We start from the raw sequence: 23,597 nt of genomic DNA, 5'->3' as shown, positions 1-23,597 counted from the left end.
AAAAATCCCTTCACTTAACTTTTGAGCTCCTTGTTCATCACAGTGAGGAAAAATAATTCCGCTCATATGACTTTTGACTAAGTGACTCTTGCAGGGCCCTTGAGAAAAGCATATGGTTTCCCTGAGAGCAGGCGTTGGCTCACACGTGCCTTGCATGGAGTATTCCTGGCCTGTCACCGAAGCCCATGTGATCTCAGTGTTAATGTTCTTCTATTTATTTTTTCTTTCCCAGTTCAACAATTGAATTCTGTGCTACCAATCTCTGTTGTGTTCTGTACACTTGTTTTCCTTAAGAATATGCATGAAGCCTGCTCCAGGAAATAGGGTTACTAAATACTGGGACTTACAGTTCTCCACAGAACTCAGCATTGTCCCAGTGTGACCATCTGCAAGCTCAGTCGCAGAAGGATAATGACTGTAGTTTAATTCCTATATGGTTTTTAAATCGTAGAGTTGGAACACCTCTATGAAAGCTCATTAGATTTCTTTTCCTGACGTAGTATCTATAATATCTGCCATGTTACTACAAAAACAACAAAAAAAGAAGATTGTGGCAAAATTAAATAATCTCTTGGTATTCTTAGTTTACTCTGATGTGCATATGTACTTTAATAGTGATAATTAAACAGCATCTTGTAATTGAGTACTGCTTTACAATTTTGAAATTCTATGTACTTCTGTATATTTCTTGTCTACAGATGTACACTTTTAAATGAAACTATTACTGTTTTGAATGAAAAAAATACAGCTTTTTGATGGAAATCAGAATTCTTAAGGGTCATATTTAAATGAATGTATGGTTAAATACATATGTTGAAAATAGATCCTAAAATTATGTTAAATCTTCTTTCTGCTGGTATTTTTCTTTTTTATCAGTAGCTTTAGTTTGCATGTACTCTCCAGCCTAATTTTAGGGTTTTTTCATCTTTATCTGAATTAAGACTAAGGCACATTCTTATTATCTATGTATTTTTTTTTAACCTTTTAATTTACAACTATCATGATAGCTGTAGAAATATTCCAGGATGTTTTGTGCTGTGATATCTCTTCTTCTTGGGTGGTTACTTCAGTATATTTTGATTTGTCCTGGCCCACACAAATTTTGGTGTTATTTCACAATAAACTGTACCTTTTGTTTCCTAGTGATACAACAGTATGATTCAGCTGAGTTATAGCTGAAGGTTTCGGTGAAGAGATAACTGTCTTTTTAACCATTTATCTTTTAAAAGGCCCTGGTTGGTGTTGGTGGGCTGAAGAATTACCTACCTCTACTCCATTTTTTGGTTGGTTGGTTTGTTTTTTTTTTCTTGTTTCTGGGCAGCAGTAATATTATCCAGGACCTTCCTGCTTACCTGTCAGCTGCTGACACTTTCTGATCAGGCAGGTCTTCACAAAGCAGCCTGGGTTTAAAAAAGCACAAGTGTGGGGCAGGACCTTTCTTTAGAGTGGAAGGGAACCCCAGACTTACACCTTCTGTTTCCATTTACTGGGATCCACCATTTTTAGGTTTTTAAAGACACGTGGTAAAGTTTAATTTGTGGATGATGGTGCTTCCCTGTTATTCTTTGCCATTATTATTGAACAGACCACTGTAAACAAGTTTTGCGCTGTCTTGCTGCAGGTTGATCTTTGTGCCTTCTTTTTCCCCAGTGTGCTTTACAAAAAAGTACATTTTTGTCTCCCTCCCAGTTTCTTGGGGAAAACTGTGTTTTTCTCTCCAAATCAGGAAGAAGATCTCCCTTCCCGAATCAGCTGTCTTCAGCCTCTGGCTGCGTCACTTACCAAGCCTTGAGAAGGCTACGTTGTATCTGTTAGACCAGCTGCTTTCCATTCAGATGAATTCACTGGAAGAAGCTGCTGGTGTCATAAAAGACTCCTTACTGGTATGTGCAACATGGAGTACATTTGATACTTCTCTTTCATGCTTCAGAAGTGACAGAGAGTTTCCAAATATGTTAGCATATTTGAGGGAAATGGCTGTCATGTGGCGTGTAATTTACTAATGCAAAGGCAAATCTTGAGTCTTACAACTGCCACTAAATTTTCAGTTTTTACACTGAATTGGTAGAAGAGAAAAAAGATTTCATTTAGTGGTGAAGAATGTATGAAGAGATGAGAATCTGACTGGTGGGGTGCTGAGTACCTGGCTATGTTCTAAAGAAAAATTATAAACTTTGGCTAGGGAGGATTTGAATCTTTTTTTTTTACTTCAGTCTCTGTGCCCTTGGGAGTTCAGCAGTTTAAACAATTGGAAATATCTTGTAGATTATTTTATTATGGACTGCCTAGTTACTTAGTTTTGTTTGCAAACCTGAACAAAATTCTTTATACAAAACATTTGCTAAACCTTTCAAATGCTGTGTTACACAGTGCACCAAAAACCTTTTCTATGAGAAAACATGACACAATACCTTTTCCAAAATAATGAGCTAGTTTGCAACACTAAATGTAAATGTAATTGTTAATTACAGTGTGAAATGGCATGTGTGCTATGTACTTAAATTGTATATTTCATAAAATAGATAGAACTAAATAATGGCATGTGGTATCTTATGTTCAGCCTATGAAACTGCTTACAGAGATTCTATTCTAGGTAAGAAATTAATTATTACCTTTAAATGTTCTTCCTTTTTAATTAAATCTGCAAATTTCTATTTTAGGGATCCATTATATTACTTGCAAATCTTGTAAATGCTTGGCATCAGCAGCACTTCATATGTCATCTGGTGATCTAAGCATGCCAGAAAATAAGGCTATATGCAAGGCCTGTGCCTAATTTTTCTGTGTCAGATACACTGTGAGTTGAATACAGGATATGGTACCACATATGGCTGAGGAAGAAAATCAAAGTATCTAGGTTATATGCAAAAAGAAGCAAAGAATTTGTTTTAATTATTGGTTTACTGTTGTTTATTAACAGTGTTCGTATTTACCCGGTCTTCACATTCTGATGCCTGAAAAGAATGGAACATTACTGTGCTCACTTAGGTTGTCCTTACTTGCCTCTGCTTCAAAGATTTCATGTTTTCCAAATAAGATATTCACAGAGTGGAAAGACCAGTGCAGCAGCTTTGAACGCTGGTTTAGAGAGGACATCCTGTGGACAAGGAGTGGAATGAATGGAGGCAGAAAGAAGGGGGCAGTTGGAAGATGGATATTGCTGATCAGTAGGCATTGATAAGAGGGAAAGTGCGTAAATGGGAGATGGCATACCAATTAAAAACAACAGGATGAGAAGCTTCAGAGAGGCAGTATAGAAGGAAAAGATTTGATTTGGAAATTGTGTTGTACAATACTTAATGATATTTTGTACAACTTGCACATGGTACTATATATTTACTTGTGTAGCATTTAGTTAGTCAGCACTTTGAATCCAACAATATGATTAATTTAGTCTGCCTGAAAGATATTTGAATATTTAGGAATGTAAGTATGCATTTTTTAGTGGTTGGGTTATGGTGTTTATAGTCTGTGACCTCTGTTTGCCTTATGGATATGGTAATAAAAAGTGGAATCATGAGACAAAACTTGATTTATACATTTTTTCTATTTGGAAGAAAACCTCTATAGTATAGATAGGAAGAAATACATTAGTGGTTTGATTATAGTATATGATAAGAAGGAAATGTCAATAAGCTATTTCATAACTGCATTATCAGTCACTTACCTAAATAAAATATCTTGATACAGTAACCAAACTGTACATAAACCTCATAGAAATCTTTGGTACCCAGATAGTTGTAAAACACCATACTTCTGTTATGAAAGAAGCTTGATATACAATACTGTTACATTTTAATTCCAAGAGTAATTGTAATGTGACGATCTACTAATTTGTGTTTTATATGGTATGCTATTAGATTTGTGGTGTGGGGGCTAAATGGGAATTAATATTGGAAATTCTGTAGTTATTCAGTACTAATAAAAGCAAGTTAAGTGACCATCACAAATGGTCTTTCAGCTTCTTCAGAGTTTGATGGGTGAGTGGATGTCTACCTTTGTGAAGTAACTTTAAGGTTCGTATGTGTGCGCTAGCAACTAAAATTTAAGTAAATACACATACTAGAATTTTATGCTGTCCCAGAAATGCATAGGTGTGTATACAAACAGAGTTTTAAACCATGTGTGTAAAAATAGGTGCAAGTGAATCAATGTCAATTATAGTTTGTGTTCAGTTCTTAGACAGCTTTCCAAAGTAGTTTTATTTCTTTCAAAGTTACGTTGCGAGAAAAGAGTAATAGGTTGAGAGGGCTTAAAATTTGTCAGCTTCTAACCATCTGTTACTGCTGCATTTTGTTTTCCTACTTCCTCAGCTTTCCCAAGTCCAGCCCAGCATCGAAATTATGTTGCGCTCTGCAGTTAAAGCTCTGGCCGTGGGGTCTCCCTTGCTGTTAATTTCACTTCAGCATTACAGAGCAAATACAGTTTTAGTGGGTGATATGGTGACACTTGTACTGCCTGACAGGATACCAAGCTGGAGACTGCTCTGGTTCCCATGCCCTTGCACTGCCCTCTTGCTGTGCCTTATCCCCAGGTTCTGAGCCTAGCTGGATCCACGCTCACCTTTCATTGGGAGCTGTGCCAATGAAACAGGCATTAATGAGGGTGAAAGGAGGAAGGATAGAGGGAGAACATGAGAAGCTGTTTTTCTTCTTGCAATGCATTCCAGCTAAGTTACAATTAGTTCCCACAGTATTGCCTGTTTTCAAAACCTGCGTTGTTTTGGTAAAATTTTTGAAATAGCACACACTAATATATCGATAACTTCGATGAATTCAGGAGCTTTTTAAACCTCTGTGAAAAGAAGTTTGTGCTTTCAAAATCAGTGTATGCTTCAAAATAAAAACACATTTGGCACTTGGTATAAGAAAAAAATTATGTGGCCTTTCTTATTTTTAATTGATAAATATCAAATTCAGGAATACAGGAAATACACAATTTGGAAATACAGACAACATTTGGAATACAGCAGTGTAGTAGTTTTGTAAAGATAGATGTGTTTAACTGCAGAAGCATTGTGTCCGATCAAACGCATGCAAATCTGGAAGTCAAGAGAACTGATATTTTTGGTGCTACCACCTCAAATCTGTTTCTGTGGGATCTTGGGCACCATTTGTTTCCCTGTGTTTTCTCTTGCAGTTGTTACAGAGCATTCTATGATGTGAATAAAATGCAGTGTATCATTATTAGTCTGTTCTTCCTTGTGCCATTTACATTTACTTCCTTCCTGTAGATACAAATGTGGTTTTCTTATTTCTTTATCCATTTCTGGCTTTGTATTATAAATTAGTTGTTTAAGATTCTTCTTTCTGATCATACAGATGCAAAAGTTAGTGTAGTTTTACAGAACTTGTGTATGTTACAGTATATTTTTCCTATTGTATTTCTTTCAAAAATAACTATTATTGTGGTTCTTTTTTTTCTGAAGAGGAACATATTCTTAAAATATGTAATTATAGTATCACACATGAGACTTCAATTCCCTGTGTTTGGATCTTTTTGGTTTAGTGTGTGGAGTGCTGTATGTGTTGTGCATGTTTTAAAAGTGATGGAACAAGATCCTGATAGACAGTATGTTTGATTTTCTGAATTTCTGTGAAAATACTGCATAGTTGCAAACATGATTATTAAAATGTAAAATGCCTTTTTGTTTTGAAAAAATAAGGAGATTAAGACAACAACGTGAAAAGTGTATGAGAATCCCTCTTGAATTTGATTATCCCTCTTAAATGCCAGCATTGCTGCTGGCTGCAGCAGAATTGTGCTGCCTGCTCTAGTTCTGCTAAACAGCAGGCACATCTTCAAATTGCCTTAGACTTCTGCACTATGATAGCATTCTTACTTTGAGTGCTTGCAAATTAATTCCATGCAGACCATTGATCAAAATCTTGTGGAATTAGGTAACGGTAGGGCTTGGGGTTGGTTTTTCTTTTCATTGTTTTCAGTTTTGAATACCAGTAATGAAATTCATGTTGATGTCAGTAGTGTAGATTAAATACTAGGAGCTCTTAACTGTATTTTATTGTAGTAAGTATTGTAGGTTGCTCCTGTCTGGCAGGAAAGGGTGGAGAGTTTCTCATTGTTGCATTTTTTTTGGTGTTGTTCAAAAGAACTATAATTTGATCTTGGTACGTGTGGCAGTGTGCTGATGGACACTTTCTAGTTTGTATTCACCCTGTCTGAAGCAACAGTGGTTTGGTATGTCATCACAGAGGCATGTGTGCAAAGGTAGGTAAAGTGTCTGAAAAGACAGTGGAGAAATGGCTACATTGAACCGTTCAGCCCACAGGACTGGAAAACATACTTCTCACTTTCCACTGTTTTCACAGAATTGAAGGATGGTTGGGGTTGGAAGGCACTTCTGGAGATTGTCTAGTCCAAGTTTTCCTTTGGGAAAAAAAAAAAAAAACAAACAACCCACCACCACCAACAACAGAAAAATAAAGTGAACATGTCTATTTTTTGCCTCAGCCAGCCATTATTTTTTCTCCTTCCAGTAGTGGAAGTTTGGAGACCAGCCTTTTCAACAAGATGCATGCTGTTCTTCACACGTCCAAACAACCGGCTGTAAATACTCTCGAACACTAGATGGCACACGTTCAATAGGACAATTTAGCTACAGCCATGTGGCAAAGAGAAAGTGTGCTAAAACAAGAAAATGAGGTGCCACCTAATATTTCCAGTATGCCAAAACCAACTGTGAGAAATAAGGAGCTTTTCTAGACAGTTTATATTTAAAGGTTGTCTCTGTTTTCTGAGATTATCATATAGGGATCATATAAAGTCCTCATTCTGCTTGTGTGCAACTAAAAAGAAAAAAATTCTATTTTACTTGGTACTTTTTAGCTTGAAACAAATGCATGAAAGTTTTCTTTGGAATAGTGCATCGGACATGTAAAGCTGTTACAATAAATGCCATTAAGAAACACTATTTCTTCAATACATCCTGAAGTTTGTAAAATTCACTTCATTAAACATGAATTGCTCTAGTTTCTTCAAGAACTTTATTCTTATCAAAACTTCAGGTGCTAACTTCAGAAACACAAAACATTAATTGTTTTTTTAACTTAGGCAAAATATATTTTGGAGAATGTGTAAGTAGCTTTTTATTCTTGGTGCTCTATAAAAGTCTAATAAATCTAACAATTTAAGAATATGGGATTAGAAAATAGTGTGTTAACTAGTGTGTGTCTACTATAACAATTTTCTTAAAACAGTTTTTTGTGTGCTAGCATGATAAAAAGCTTCACTACTTTTAAAAAAAGTACATTTTGATGCACTGAGATATTTAACTTGTACTAGCAACTGTGAAATTCATAGAAAATGCTCTGCAAAAATTTCTTGGACCAAAATGTGTGTGATAGTATTAAAGACAAGGGTAGTAAATTTAATCTCTGAAATACGATTTTGAAGGTGTAGCAAGAATCTCAAAGCACATCCAAAAGGGATTGTCTGTGAACAGGAGAGGAAAGCTGTTTGTAAATCTGCTCTCTGTCTCTTTCCTCTAGCAACTGCATGCACCAACCTGTTCTTTCTAGCTGCCACTTTTAGTATTTTTAGTGATTATTGTCGTAAACAGTTTGGGATCCCAGCTTGTATCAGCTGTTTAGCCTTCTTGGTATCTCTGTCGATCTCCTTCCGTGACTTCGATGTAGTTATTTTGAAGAACCTAATCCTGAGGAAATCTGAGGGTTTAGTAAGAATTAATCTGAGTTTTATAGTTTAATAATTGCAGTATAATAGCATCCATAAAATAAGCTGTAAATTATACAGTCGCCATTGAGTTGTTTCTTATTAATGACTAATTTTCTGTCATTTGTTTATCAACAGCCACAAGCAGCAAGCCATCCTGCCATTTTCAGAATTATTAATGAAATTTTCAAGTAAGTCTTGAAGTCACAGTGAGAAGTGTTTCAAATAATCAGTTTAAACATTGAGGTTTTCTTCATGAGGAGTATTACAATCTGGGATGTATTATAATTATAGGATGTCTTTTTCTTTTTCTGTATGCCTTAATGTCCCCTTCTGTGTGATATACTGCAAATAGTGAAAAACGTTAAAAATCTTGCGAACTTTACATAAAAGTTCCATTGTAAGAATCATTGATACAGTTGACTACATTGTATTTTAGCCTTTAAAATTTGTAAGATATTTTGTACTTCAGTAGAGATTTGTGGTTGAAATATGATTTGGAGGGGAAAATTATAAATGCTGAAATGGCTTGGCCCATGCCAGCATGAAGATGGAATTTAGCTAAAACATTTGCACTTACAAGTGTAGCTTCCTTTACTTAATAGTCTTCAGGATTTGTATAAAGTATGCTCTTAATGGCATTAAACTATTCATCTGCCTGTTAATAATGAGTTTGGTTTTGAATGCATTATTATTTTGAAGCAATATATATTGTTTACCACATGGGGGCTTCCAGTCCTTCGTACTCAGTGGCTTTTTCTCTTCACTTCACTTGACTTATTATTTTAACATCCTTTTTAAGTATATCTGCTGCCAGGTTTATCAGTATTACAGTTTCAGTACAGCAGTAATGTATTTAGTGACTGATACTCTTTGTCCATCAAGTGTTTTTCTTCTTAAGAAAAAAGGTCTCCCGGGCACATATGTTTGGGGGCATTTGTGTGTCTGTGCATGTGTAGGTTTGTGCAGGCACTAACAGAAGAGTCTTTGCTGTAGAATCCGTAGGCTGCTGTATAGTGAGAGTGGAACCACTCAGGAGCGATGGCTATGGCAGTCCTTTTGGTTGCTGTGGTTCAGTATCTGAGCAGAGCTGGGATTTCTGAATAGTTGTTTCCCAGTATAAAATGCACTTGAAAATGGAAGTGACTTCAACAGGCCTGCTGTCAGGACATTTCAGCAGACCTCCATATCTTAGTCTGGAGGCCGTATATTGTGATGGTATAGGGAGATTAAATTTGTTCAAGGTTCTTTGCTTATTTAGGCTCATGGTATATAAAATATTTTCTAAAAATAACATGAAACTACATAACTCTTTTGCACCTTTCCATTTGGTAGACAATAGAAATGGATGAGATGCTGTTTCTCAGATAATGCAGGACTCTGTCCAGCAGAGTATTTCCTAATAAGACTTTGCACTTGTATTAATGTTCCAAAGGGTCTTAGAAATTCATCATACTTCCCTGTTTCTCAGCCTACATTTCTGTTCCTTTGTTTGCTTTCAATTGTTTCTACCTAGTATGCTTGTTCCTCTACAGTATTGGTATTTAACCCTTAATATGTTTTAAATGTACTGTGTGTCAGGTCCTCTTGGTATTATGTGAAGCTGTGTATGTTAGCTGGCTTTAGCAGACTGGTTGGTTTCTGCAGATTTGTGTCCATTTTTGTTGTATTTCTCTGACATCCTTCCAACTATTATCAAGTGGTGTGCAGACATGAAGATACTACTCTAGATTTAGTCACATGAGATTTTAGAGAGCTGCTGATAAAGAACTTGTACTTCATTGCTTGGAAACAGTGCTATGTTTCTACAGCTGGCACAAAACTCCTTTTATTTTGAGGGGTTAATATTCTATTAGAAGTACAGATCTAAGCATTGTGTCTCAGGAATAACTTTTCCAGCTATTTGCATGCTTGTTTTGGAGGTTGATTGTACTAGATTGTTTTAGCTCAGAGATATTAACTTGTGGTTTTATTTCCCAAGTAGAAACTTATTTTCTTGCTATGTGTGGCTATACAAAAGTCCATACATCTAGATTGTCTTGAGTTTCTATGTACTACTTGTGTGTATAGTAGTGATTATATTTGCCTGTAGTTTTGTAAAAATTCTCTGTTGCAGTAATTTGTTAGCTGTTCTTATCTTTAGACCATGACTGAAAGAACTAAACAATTCTCTAATAAAAACCTTGTATCTCAGTGGCAGCTTGCTTTTGAACATTTTGTCTCCTTAGTATTACATGTCTTTTAAATAAGAATGAAAATTACACTTTGGTACCCGTGTGTTTTTCTGCTCCATTTGCTCAAGGTTGCATATGCCTTATGTAAGGCCAGTTAAAGCATTCACTTTTCTGAACCACCAAAGTCAATTTTATGATTTCACCACTAAAATGCATCAGTCCCCAATTAAATCTGTAGCAATTATGGATCTAAAGTACGCCTTTGGTATACACTCATTTCTGTTTATGCAGCTGATTCATTGCTTAATGATCACTAAGGAGTCACAGCGATTGAACAGCAGCTATGTTATGTAATATTTAAATTCAGTCTCCTTGTGTAGTTTTTTTAATCTGTGACTTTTGGTTGTTTTTTTTTTTTTCTTTTTTGTTCATTATCAGCTTTTGTTTATTTGTTTTCCTGGCTCCAGTAGGAGCGTTACATTTAACAGTTTAAGTCCAGATTTTTATTTATTTATGTATTTACTTATTTTTTTCCCTCCAGGTACCATAACCCAAGAGATTGTATTCGATTGTGCTTTCTCTCTAATTTGAGATGGTTTATGGGATGCAGTCTCACAAAGCACTAAAGTATGCTTAACTGCAGGCATGGGAATGGTTGCTCTGAACACAGGAAGACTGTTCAGATGCCAAATTTGCCTAACAAAGTTGTGGTAGTCTGTTTTCTAGTTTTACACTTTCTTTTCTTCTGCTGGTAGGGTAAATTATGTGTGTCTGCATGTATGCTGTATATACTTACTAAATCTACTTTATTTTTAGAAGTTGCTTTTTTTTTTTTAAGTAAAAAATAAATTTTAAAAGGCCGCAAAGTTAGTATTTCTGTTGGTTTCCACACTGTCATAATGAAGTCATGCATAGCTTGAATCTACAGCATACAAAGAATGTATATCTTTTGTCTTCATTTCAGTTAACAGTGGTGTGACAGGCAGACTAATTATCTGATCTGTTGTAATCTAACTTTTCAATGCTTAGGAATGCACTGCTGGAAACTGATGGAACTCCAGAAGTTATAACAGTAATACAGGTGTTTACACAGCTTTTCCTTCAGGCTCATCAGAATGAAAACAAGCAGGTTAGTCAAGATCTATTTCTTAAATGTTTATTTTCAATAAGAAGATACGAAATTTAACAGGAACAATTCAACTGTTAGGAATGGTGACTGAATGTAACAGGCTAAATAATAGCATGTCTCTACAGCTGCATGTGCAGGTATATACAGTTCAGTTCTAACATCTTCATCTGTGAGTAAAATTACAGTGTGAAACCAATATGTAAAAGCAATTTATCTGACTTGACACTGGAGTAATCCTGCAACCTAAACTGTGATTTTCACAGGGGCAGTTCCCCTGCTGCTGAAGTTTTTTTGCCTGTAAAGTGAACATGATCATGATCATCCATCACTGATAGAAAGGATGAAAAACAAATGTGTTTTTCTTTTGCAGTAGCAGGGTTTCTGATAATAAATGAAACAGTGAGAATAACCCCATCTCCATTCCTCCAAATAATTATGATTAGGATTCTGAACAGTCAGATTTGTCTGTTCAGAAGGTAAAAGACACAGAATACGTACTGGTTTCAGTTTCTTGTCTTCAGCAGTGGCCTCCTAGAAATTTTTCCTCAGTCTAAAGCTTCAAATTTCCCAGCTTAGTGTCTCTTCTTCTGCACAGATTTTTATACAAGTCTTACTGAACTGAATCAAGTAGAATTACTTTTGTATGTATTTAAACAAGAGCAGGATCAGTTTCTCATTTTTAAATTTCAAAATGAAGATATGAAAAAGTCTTGTCTTGTTTATAGGTTGCAAATCACATTGTCATTTCACATCCTGACCATTTTGTTTGGTTGTTTAACTCCAAGTTATAGGATGTAAGCTTGGAAAGTATCTTACCATTTAATGGCTTTCACTTTAGATTTAAGAAAATTTCCAGTTCCTTTGATTCTTGTATCTTTTTAGGGAGGTGGGAATTAAGAAAATTTTGGGACTTCTTAGAGCTTGTTATGTACTGGCCTTTAACTAGCAGTGTGACTGAATCTGTCTTCTAGCTTCAGTCAATATGAATTATGAATGAAACCACAGCTGTCTTGCTTAATACATAGGTACTTTGCATGTTAATTTTATGCCACCCTGACTGCATGGCAGCAGCACACTGTGTAGCCCCAGGTGGGGGTGACTGGGTGGAGATCCCAAGTAAAGATTCCACACCCATCGGACACCCAATAGCTAATTCTGTTGTGCAGGTAATGCATTTGCTTCAAGGTAAAAGCCTCTCACCTGCTGGCATTGTGACATGGATTATTGCCCACTTTTTTGAAGTGGTTTTAAATGTTAAGTTTCTTCTATTTAACTTGTATACAGTTTAATTCATGGGGCTCTGATTAAGGTATTACCTTCAATATTAAATTTAATATCCCTTCTTTCACAGTTTATCAATCAACCGTAGTGTTAACTAACAGTTGGCATACAAAAATGCAGGCACAGACTCCTACCTAAACTTTTTAAAATCAGTCAGATCATACTTTCTTTCATACCAATATTACATATATTCATAAAGCACCCATCTTTGTGGTATCTGGATGCCCTTGACAGGACATAATGTGCTCCGTTAGCATTTCACAGAGGAATGGTAATACCATTAATGACAGAAGGTGAAGAGGGTTCTAGCTGCATCATATGAGACCTTAGGAATTTATAGTACAGTTAATTAAAAAAAAAAAAGGCTAGGCAAACAGATGTGTCCACAGAATTTTCAAGAGAACCAGGTATTGTCTGGCAGTTGCACAGGTTTGCAAGGAGGAGAATGATTCTCTATTGTGGTGTGGCAGCTGTCAGAAATAGCTGTCTTTTCTAATAACTTTGTAGACCATTTAGAGAGAGCAACGTTTGTCAGGAAAAAGCTCAAGAGTGTGAAAAAACAGTACTACAGGGTTTAGAAATAGTCGTGTTTCCTCTGTGTTTTGTGAGACTGAAAAAGGTATAAATGGAATATGAAGTTTAAACCTACTTAAGAAAAAAAGACCATTTGTGTAGTCATTGAATAAGAAATTTAAAAATGGAAGTACTGAGGTCACTGTTGGGATAATCCTTTCCATGTTTTGTACAAGCAGATTTTCTTCAAGTTTGCAATGGTAGTGAAAGCTGACCTAAGGATATTTGGGTCATGCTGCTTGTAAATTTATGAACTTAAAGTTCATGTTTTTATTTGATGGAAATTATATTTTTCTTCAGGATTATTTTCCCTTGATCATTTCAGAATTGTCAGTGGCTTCCACCTGGGAATTTTTTTTTAAATAGCTGGATAAATATTTTATACTGGTGTTCAACTTTTATTTCCTGTTATACATCATGGCAATTATTATAACCAGACACATCTAAACTCATTCTGTCTCTTTGTACCTTGTTTTGCACTTTGTGATATCTTATGTAAGGAAAGAACTGCCTAAAATACTGTGTCTGTATGATAGGAAGCAAACAGTTTTTACTTTGCTTAAACAGTGTGCTGAAAACTGGTTTTCACTTACTTTACTGTTTTCATATGTAACTCATGCTGTGGGTTGTCTTGGCTACTACTAACTGTGTCAAGGGCTGCTTTTTCATGGGGATTCTTGGTCCAAGCTAATTGGCTACATGCATACATTAGTATAAGGATTATTAATTTTTAATTAACCTAATTCCACTTGACGAGTAGACTATTAGAGTCTTACCATACCAGTGATACACAGATTGTCTAAGAATACTGTATATATCAGTGTGCTGTAATTTCAGCTAACCATTGTTTACAGAACAAAAAAACTGAGCAGAGAGAGAATGTGTCATTCTATTTATTTATAAGATGCATGCATGTATATCCCCAAAGAAATGAGTTACTAAATACGGTCTTCATTGGATTTAGAAGTTTATCACATTTTATAGAGTCTGTATTCCCAGTCTGTGTTTCAAGAGATGATCTACTTGCTAAATAGTCTCTTATTCCTGAAGAATGGGAACAGAAGAGTTCTAAGGTCATTGGTATGGAGACTTGAAGACTGAAATAACAGAATCATAGAGTGGTTGAGGTTGGAAGGGACCTCTGGAGGTCATCGTGTCCAACTCCCCAGCTCAAGAAGGGCCACCTAGAACCAGTTGCCCAGTGTCATGGTTTAAACCTGGTCAGCAACCAAACACCTTGTAGCCGCTTGCTCACCCTCCCTGTGCCCCAGGGGTTTAGGGAGAGTTGGAGGGGGAAGGGTAGGAAGACTCATAGGTTGAGATAGAAACACTATTTGAAATAAAATAAAATAATAGCAATAATAGAAAATACAAATGAGCAATGTACACTGAGATTCCTCGCCACCCACCAACCAGTGCCCAGATAGTTTCAGGGTAGTGATCCCAGAGGAAAGAAAATCCCAAAACAACAATCCTGGAAGAGCCAGAGCACTTCCCCGCTAACCCTCATCTATATACTGGGCATGTTGTTCTATGATATGAAATATTCCATTGGCCAGTTTGGGTCTGTTGCTCTGGCTATGCTCCCAGCCAGCTTCTTGTGTGCCTGCAAGCTAGCAGGACATGGCAAATTGAAAAGTCCTTGATTTCTTAGCAACAACTAAAAACATCAGTATATTATCAACATTTATCTCATTCCAAAACTTACAATAAATCCAAAACACAGCACCGTTCTAGCAGCTAAGAAGAAAAATTAGCTCTATCCCAGCCAAAACCAAGATAGTACCCGCCCCTCATTCCGTACCACTTATGTTATGCTCAGGTTCCATGTTTTCCAATACATTCTAATTAATCATAATAATTTTTCCTGTTTTTTAGTATATGCACACAGATATCATTCCCTTAGTCTTTGGCTCATCCCTACAAAATGTGTAGTGAGTTCATTTAGTCCATAACTTTCGGTTCCATCTGTCATGACAGTCTTTCAAGGCAGGAAGGATGAGGCAGAGTTGGCTCATTCAGTGAAGTGGGTGTCACTGGATTGCAACAGGAGGATGGCATGTAGTCTCTCTTGTATGCTACATTTGGAGCTTGTTTCTGGTCTCGTGCTCATGGTCTGGGGGTTGAAGATGTTGAAATCAAAGAAGTTGTTGGGTTCCAGTTGCTAAAACTAGTCCTGACTTTATCAGTTTCTTTTTCATTAAGCTGGGTGATTCTTAATATGATGCCATTAGTATAATATATATCAGCCATAGCGATGATATTCAATGACAGGGTTGTTGAGCAATTAACATCATACATTTCGATTCATTGTTTTTTTTTTTCACTGAAAATCAAATCCCCTTGAGGCACACATCGGAATTCCCCATCCTTCTGCATCATTCACCAAGTGCACCCAGGTCCTTGGGCACAAGCAATCCCATGAATGGGTTTACCTTTACCTGAGGCAGGAATAACCCAGACTGTCTTTCCCAGCATATTTTTAATGTGCACTACAGGGACTTTATCCGTATCTGCAGTATGTAGAAGGCTTGACTGGGCAGGGCCAGCTTGATTGGCACATCTCCTAGCGTTGACTAACCAGGTGGCTTTTGCCAAATGTGTGTCCCAGCGTTTGAAAGTTCCACAGCTTTCAACAAAGTTCCACTACTCTTACTCTTGGTGTTAGTTTTAGAAATCCACTGTATTGTTTGATTTTACCAGAGGCTGGTGCATGATAGAGGATGTGATATACCCACTCAATGCCATATTCTTTGGCCCAAGTATCTATGAAATTATTTGGAAATGAGTCTCATTATCTGACTCAGTTCTTTCTGGGGCGTCATGTTGCCACAAGACTTGCTTATTAAAGCTCAGGAAAGTGTTCTAGGCAGTGGCATGGGGCACAGGATACATTTTCAGCCATCCAGTGGCTGGTTCCACCATTGTGAGCACATAGCATTTGACATACCGGGTTTGTGAGAGTGTGATATAATCAATTTGCCATGCCTCCCCATATTTATATTTTATTCATCATCCTCCATACTTCAGAGGTTTTAACTGTTTAGATTGCTTGATCACAGCACGTGTTTCACAGTCATGGATAACCTGTGTAATAATGTCCCTGGTTAAATCCACACCTCGATCACAAGCCCATCTGTATGTTGCGTCCCTTCCTTGATGGCCTGTGGAGTCACGGACCCAGTGAGCCATAAATTTTTCACCCTTATCTTGACAGTCCAGATCCATTCAAGCCACCTTAATCTTAGCAGCTTGATCCACCTGTTGGTTGTTTTGGTGTTCTTCAGTGGCCTGACTCGGGTACATGGGCATCTACATGACTTACTTCCACAACCATGTTCTCTACCCGAGCAGCAATATCATGCCATAATTCAGCCATCCACATGGATTTGCCTCTGTGCTGTCCATTGCTCTAGTTATGCATCTTCCCAACTTCTTACATACCTGCGCACTATCAGGACATGAGAAATTGAATCACAGAATCATAGCATGGTTTGGGTTGGAAGTGACCTTAAAGATTGTCTAGTTCCAACCCCCTGCCACGGGCAGGGACACCTTCCAATAGACCAGGTTGCTCAAAGCCTCATCCAGCCTGGTCTTGAACACTTCCAGAGAGGGGGCAGCCACAACTTCTCTGGGCAACCTCTTCCAGTATCTCACCACCATCACAGGGAAGAATTTCTTCTTTATATCTAATCTAAATAGACACTGTCTTAGTTCAAAACTGTTACCCCTCATCCTATCACTACATTCCTCAATAAAGAGTCCCTCCACATCTTTCCTGTAGCCCCCTTTATGTACTATAAGGCCTCTATAAGGTCTCCCCAGAGCCTTCTCTTCTCCAGGCTGAACAACCCCAACTCTCTCAGCCTGTCCTCATAAGAGAGGTGCTCCAGCCCCCTGATCATCTTCATGGCCTCCTCTGGACCTGCTTACGCAGGTCCATGTCCTTCTGATGTTAGGGGCCCCAGAGCTGGACATAGTACTCCAGGTTGGGGTCTCATGAAAGCAGAGTAGAGGGGGAGAATCACCTTCCTCAACCTGCTGGCCACGCTTCTCTTGATGCAGCCCAGTTGGCTTTCTGGGCTGTGAGTGCACATTGCTGGCTCATAGTCAGTTTTCCACCCACTAACACCCCTCAAGTCCTCTGCAGGGCTGCTCTCAATCCACTCCTCACCCAGCATGTATTTGTGTTTGGGATTGCCTCAATCCATGTGCAGGACCTTGCACTTGGCCTTGTTGAACTTCATGAGGTTTGCACAGGCCCGCCTGTCAAGGTCTGTCTGAATGGCATCCCGTCCCTCCGGCAAGTCAACTGCACCCAAACAGCTTGGTCTTGTTGCCAAACTTGCTGACAAACCTGCTGATACTGAATCCCAAGTCATTGATTTCTTAGCAAAAACTAAAATCATCAGTGTATTACCAACATTCTTCTCATACCAAATCTCATATTGAATCCAAAACACATCACTATGATAGCTACTAAAGAGAAAAGTTAGCTCTGAGATGAATCCAGGACACCCAGGACCATGTCCAGCTGCCGGCTTTTGAGTATCTTCAAGAACTGAGATTCTACAGCCCCTCTGGGCAACCTGTGTCAGTGCTTGGTCACCCTCACAGGGGAAAAAAAAACAACACCAAAAAAGCCAACCAAACAAACAACAACAAAACCAAAAACCAAACTGTTTTCTGATATTCGGACAGAACCTCCTGTGTTTCAGCTTGTGCCCATTGCCCCTGGTCCTGTTACTGGACACCACTGAAGAGAGCCTAGCTCCGTCTTCTTTGTGCCCTCCCTCCTGGTATTTTTATACATTGATAAGATCCCCCTTGAGCCTTCTCTTCTCCAGGCTCTCTCAGCCTTTCCTCATAGGAGAGATGCTGCAGTCCCTTAATTATTCTTGTGACCCTTTGTTGAACTCTTTCTGGTATGTCTTTACTAAGGAGCCTAGAAGTGGACATAGTACTCTAGGTTTGGCTGCTGGAGTGGCCGCTCACCAGTGCTGAGGAGAGGGGAAGGACCACCTCGCTCAACCTGCTGGCAATCCTTTGCCTAATGCAGCTCAAGATACCATTTGCTGCCTTTGCAGCAAAGGCACGTTGCTGGGTCACATTTGGCTTGGTGTCCACCAGGACCCCCAGGTCCTTCTCTGCAAAACTACTTTCCAGCATGTACTGGTGCAGGAGTTTATACTTACTCCTTGTTATGTTTCACGAAGTTCCAGTCAGCCCATTTCTGCAGCCTGTCAAGGTCCCTCTGGATTCAGCATGACCCTCTGGCTTATCAGCCACTACTCCCAGTTCTGTGTTATCAGCAAACTTGCTGAGGGAACTCTCTGACCCTTCATCCAAATCACTAATGAAGATGTTGAACAGGACTGGACCCAGTATTGACACCCCTAGTTACCGGCCTCCAGCTAGACTTTGTGTCAGGGATCACCATGTTCTGGGCCTGGCCATTTGGCCAGTTTTCAGTACACCTCAAAGGGAGTTCATATTGACTTGCACATGCAGGCTGTGCCTCAGACGTGCCTGCAGTAGATGTTTGCAGAACAAAAAGATTAAAGGTATGCTGCTGCTAGTCTCACACAAGCAGCAGTGTTCACCGCATACAAATTGCAGGTACCCAGATAAATAGAGGACAAGTCAGTTTATCTGTGACTACCCTACCTTGTGCTCAATCAGGTCCTAAGAATTTTAGGTTTCCATTTTTGAACAGAAAGCAATAATCTACATCACACCCTCAGATTTTGTAGATGTTATTAGTCCTTACTTTAATATGGTCCATGAACCTGTTTACACTGGAAAATGAAATTAAACTAATAGTGTCTCTTAACCTCTTCATATTAAGAGTGAAGACTTCTGTGATTACAGGGAAAAAGGCTAAGAATATTAAGATGTAATTTTCTTCATACTCTGAATCTTTTTTAATGCATGTATTTGAAAAGTCATAAATAATAATTTTTCTAGACAAGCTCATCCTAAATATCCCCCTTCTTTCTTTATGCAAAATTCTAAAATTAAGTGTAGAGTTGTTTTTCTGTTCTCTTGCTTCAGTCTGTATTGTTAATTACTACCTTAGATGATAGTGTTCACTGTAGGTTTCTTTTGAAAACTGACCAGAAAGCTCTTAAAATAATTATTTTGTATCTCAGCATAAATATCCACTGAAGGCCTACTTCCCTTACCATCACCAGCCTCTTGTAACAGCTTTACTCAGACATCCTTCTGGTAAGTTCCTTCATGAAATATTTGCAGCATTAGCCAACCTGCACAATTTGTATATGACTTAAAATAACTTTAGAAGGGATGAAGACACAGTTTTGCTATTTCCCGAATAGGGTGTGTTGGCTTCGCAATTTTAATAATACTCTTTTAATGTGTTTTTTGTAGGAACATTTAATTTTTATGTAACAATAATACAGATGTAACTTTAAAGAACACTAAACCAGAAGTGAATAACAGAGTGCATAATTTTGTAGGAATGAAGACAAGTTACTGACATTGTAAAAATACTAATTATCTTATAATATTAGTAATTGTCATTATGAACATTTTAGTATGTATATTGCAAGAAAGAGCCTTGCCGTTTGAATCTTGAATTCTGCTGATATTTTAAGTTGCAAACCTAATATTTTTTTTCAGGTTTCCCATTTTTATAGATCAAGAAACCACTGTTCAATATGGTACAGCTTTTCATGAACAATAATTTCAGCTTACTACAAGAGCCTCTGAGAATGTTACTCCACTGATTATATATTAATATCGAGGTAGCATTTACACAAGGGTACATCAGCCTAGTTTGAATATTCTTAACTGTACTTCCTCATATGGCTGTGCCAATAAATTGTTCTGAGAAACACAGTAGTAGGTATTGTTAAAAATCATTAAATATTAAAATTATTTTTTAAATGCTTTGTGGTAACAATAAAGTTGCACAAATTCTAATGCTAGCTTAATATGGTTAATTTCACTGTTCTGTTCTAGTTGAACAGACTAGAATTTTAACAGTTTTATTTTCATCCTTCCTCAGAACTGCCAGCTAGACACTGGTCTCAACACTTGAAACACATTTCTGGTATGCTCAAAGCATTAGTAGAAGATACAAATTTTACGTAAGTAGTGTTGTATTTTCTAACTTTTTGTCCTTTGCATATGTTACTTTGTGAAAAGTCATGCCATTTGAAGTCTTTACTGGTTACTTTTCATAATTTTCTTATTATTCTCTAGATAGAGGGGTTTTTTTAAAGAATAGGACTTAAATTTCTTACTGAACCTGAACTTTGTAGCACCTATAAACCTGACTGATAAGCTTCTGAGTGAACAAAATCTTGTTCTCTTCATTTCAGCAAATAGCTAGCTGTATAACACAAATTCTTACTTACCTATTCTCCAGTTTCTCCTCCAAAACTTTTAAAACTGATTCTGGATTGAGTAACAAGGGAACTTTTCAACCAGAAAAGCAGCTAGTATTGAAAAAAGCGGTTATGAGCGGTACTGTTTCATGAAGGAGCTTGTATTTGCTTTCTTCAGGCTTGTGAAAACATTCAAACTTCAAGCTTCTTGATTTTTTTCATATAGATGTGATTGCTCGACTGCAGTGTTGTTGTTATATTACTCTCTGAGCTGACCCCCCATGTTTCTGACCTGTTGCCCTTAGCCTTTTTTGTCCATATAGTTTCTGTAATGAATGATAGTGGTTATCTACATGAATTCTGCTTTGGTAGTAGATGCTCTAGGATTATATGAAAAGAATGAAAAAGGATACATCTGTATCTGTTTCAGCCCTGTAATTCTTTCTTATCAGGTGTGTGATGAGACCTGACTGGGCTAGAACTGGAATATGAGTCTGCTTAGACCTGCTCTGAGACTGATCTTTCAAAAAAATCTTGAACAGCTTTTAAATTCAAAGAAACCAAATTAATTTTGATTTAAAACCTGAACTATTTCAATAGAAACTTAGAATGCCTAGGCCAGGTAGACCTGGAAAACAAGCTATCCAGCTGTCCCCCTGTGTCCTGGAAGACAGCTACTTGAATTCATGCTTGGTTTCAGTTGGCTCATGGAGGCTTTTATTTTTGTTGTTGAGTGGCAGAAAAAAGCATTTTGCTGTTCCCTCTGAGGCCAGGCTGTCTCCTGGCAGCTTCTCACTTTCTGTATGAGCTGCAGTTCAGTGTTTTGTCTCGCCTGTTCGTCCCTGAAGTCTGTCAAACCCTTCCGCCCTTGGAGTGTGACCAGTAGCTGACCCTGGCTTCTTAAAGAAACACATAACTCAAGCTTAGAACAAACAAATAAAATAAATATCACCCATCATAATGTGTTACAATAATAGAAGCATGTCTCTTCTGCTTTTGTTGCCTAGCCTTTTCTTGGCTTATATGGTCTTTTTCCCCCCTTTGCTTTGATAGTACACTGGTTTGAATAGTATTGTACTTGCCAGAATATCCTCTTCCTTTAGAACTCACGCAACAATAATGTTTTCTACCAAATGCCTCTCAGTTACAAAGAAAACGAATCTGGCTTAAGTTTTTAAATACTGCTATCCATGAGGAAACTGTATCAAACTTTCTTTTATTGCTTTATTCCTGATTCTGCATCCTTTCTACTTAATAAGATTAACAGAGGAGCAAAAAATACTGCTATAAAGCATATCTTCTTACTTCTAATAGTTATTGCTCTCTGTCTGTATAGCCTGTTTTTCAGTGGTTTTATTTTACACCACATGTAAGTCTTACAGCAAGGTGCTTTCTGTATACTTGTAATCAACAGATTGCTTCTGTGTCATTATTCATTACTATATGTAGTCATCTCAGTGAACAGCAAATGTTATGTGACATTTTAAACCAGAAATCAACTGATGCAGGGGAAAGTCCCAGAAAAAACAAAGGGGCACTTTTGATGATAACAGTGGAGCAGTTGACATAGGTGCCACTACAGAGTGGGCAGAAACAGCAGTGGAGACAGAAGTGGAGAGTACGTGACCCCGAATCAGTCTCTGTGACTGTACAGGAAAGTTATGTTGAGTTATAAGTGCAGTGGTGCAAGGGCTGTCTAGGCAAGAATCAAATTCTATTCTGCTAAGTACCTGTTAAAATTAGTTTAATGCTTAAAGTTTAAGGACTTGTACTTACCCTTTGAGCTATGAACACTTCCAGTTGTAAATATGGTCAATATTACACTAAATATAGTTATCTAGTCTCAGTAATTAACATTTAATTAAATTTAATCTTTGATTGTAAATCACTGGGTTTCAACGCTAGCCTGTCCACTCACATTGTCACAGCACTGAATTATGGTCAGATAAGTAAGTTATTTTGCTGAGGGGAGGGCTGTTGTCCTAGATCACTATCACATTTGTTTCTTTTTTCAAAGGTTTTTAATGTTGCATTTCCAGATTCTAGTATCTTCAAGGACTTTACCAGTGCTGATCCTGTTCCTTTGGCTAAGGAATTTTAGTCTCAGATTTTGTCACACATCTCTAGTTCCCTGCAGTCTGAGCCATGGTGCTGCTCCTCCAAAAGCAATGGAATATCATCAGTGGTGACTTTTACAGCCATCACCTCAGAACTCTGTTTTCTCTCTATGACTATGTCAACCTCCTATGTCTGATGTCAGTGATTATGCTTATCCCAAAGTAATGACGTGGTAGATTTGTGTCCTAGGAATCTGATTTTAAGGCCCTGAGATTCTGTAGCATCTAGCAAGTGTCATTTACAGGATCAGTAATTTCTGGGACACCTGTAGACAACATCAGTCATAGAATACTGTCTGCACACACCACACCTTCATGCATAAAATTGTGCCTTCCACCTCTTCAGAAAGTCTTAAAGCAGTCTATTCCAACTATGACTTTGTCACGTACCCCAGGTGATGTGATGGTATCAGACAACTTCATCAACTCCTGAAATTTCTGAGATCTCTTGGAGTTTTGGGGGAGGGCTGGCACAGCAGCACATGGAGTCCACAGGAATAAAACATAAAAAGCCCTCTAATTCTTCAAATTTTTGCCAAACTTAATAGTAATAATTGTTTCTGGTTCTTAATCTCCTTCCAATTGTCCTCCTGACTGTCCATCCTTCCACACTTGGTTCAACTTTATGCTTTGGAGATGTCTACCATTAGTTTGCATCTCCCTATTACTTCTCTTTTATTTAGTCTTAACTTTAGAAGAGTGCATGTGAGAAAGTGTAGAGATGAGCTGTGGTATATTGTCACCTTTCTTGCTGCAGTAAAACAGTTGTAAATACATTCAAAATTTACATTAAAGAAGAGCCAAATTTTAAGAGTCAGGAGATGAATATCCTTAAAAACTTTATATTTAGTCCAGCTAAATGTAATTTGTCATGAATTACCAAAAAAACACATGCCTCATGAATTACCAAAGACCAGAAAATAACCCTGGAAAGCAACAGAGAAATTGGAAGACATTATAAGGCAAGAGTGTTTTAGAATACAACACTTGAGATATGACTTAAAGTTCTGAAAATCCTTTATTATGCATATTTTAATACATAATATTTTGTTACTGTTGATTAGAAACTGGTGTTATGGATAGTCTGTTCTACCGATGAAGTTAATCTGTTAGTAGTACTGGGTGTGTCTCATTTGATTGTGACTGCAGATAATAGAGTAGTACATGGCTGTATGCTTAGCAGGTAGGGCATTATCTGTTGAAGAGTAGTTTAAGGATTTTTATTTTCATGCCACCACCCTTTGCAGTTAACGTAAGACATTTAAAAATGTTAAAT

The 23,597-nt window shown here is 37.5% G+C and overlaps 1 protein-coding gene across 2 annotated transcripts in view; it reads left to right on the top strand.

Annotated features, from left to right (window-relative positions):
- The window catches only part of FANCC (FA complementation group C), an 85,986-nt gene that overhangs the window by 57,355 nt on the left and 5,034 nt on the right, over window positions 1-23,597 (top strand). For both annotated transcript variants that reach the window (XM_042788117.1, XM_042788118.1), the window contains 5 exons: window positions 1,727-1,883; window positions 7,831-7,883; window positions 10,896-10,995; window positions 19,005-19,080; window positions 19,883-19,964. In XM_042788117.1, the coding sequence (XP_042644051.1) occupies window positions 1,727-1,883; window positions 7,831-7,883; window positions 10,896-10,995; window positions 19,005-19,080; window positions 19,883-19,964 (468 nt within the window). The remainder of the gene's footprint in view (window positions 1-1,726; window positions 1,884-7,830; window positions 7,884-10,895; window positions 10,996-19,004; window positions 19,081-19,882; window positions 19,965-23,597) is intronic.

Source organism: Tyto alba, unplaced genomic scaffold (genome assembly GCF_018691265.1).
Source record: "Tyto alba isolate M040663 unplaced genomic scaffold, T.alba_DEE_v4.0 Super-Scaffold_13, whole genome shotgun sequence".
NCBI classification, from domain to species: Eukaryota; Metazoa; Chordata; class Aves; order Strigiformes; family Tytonidae; genus Tyto; species Tyto alba.
This window is presented reverse-complemented; position numbering and strand designations above follow the sequence as displayed.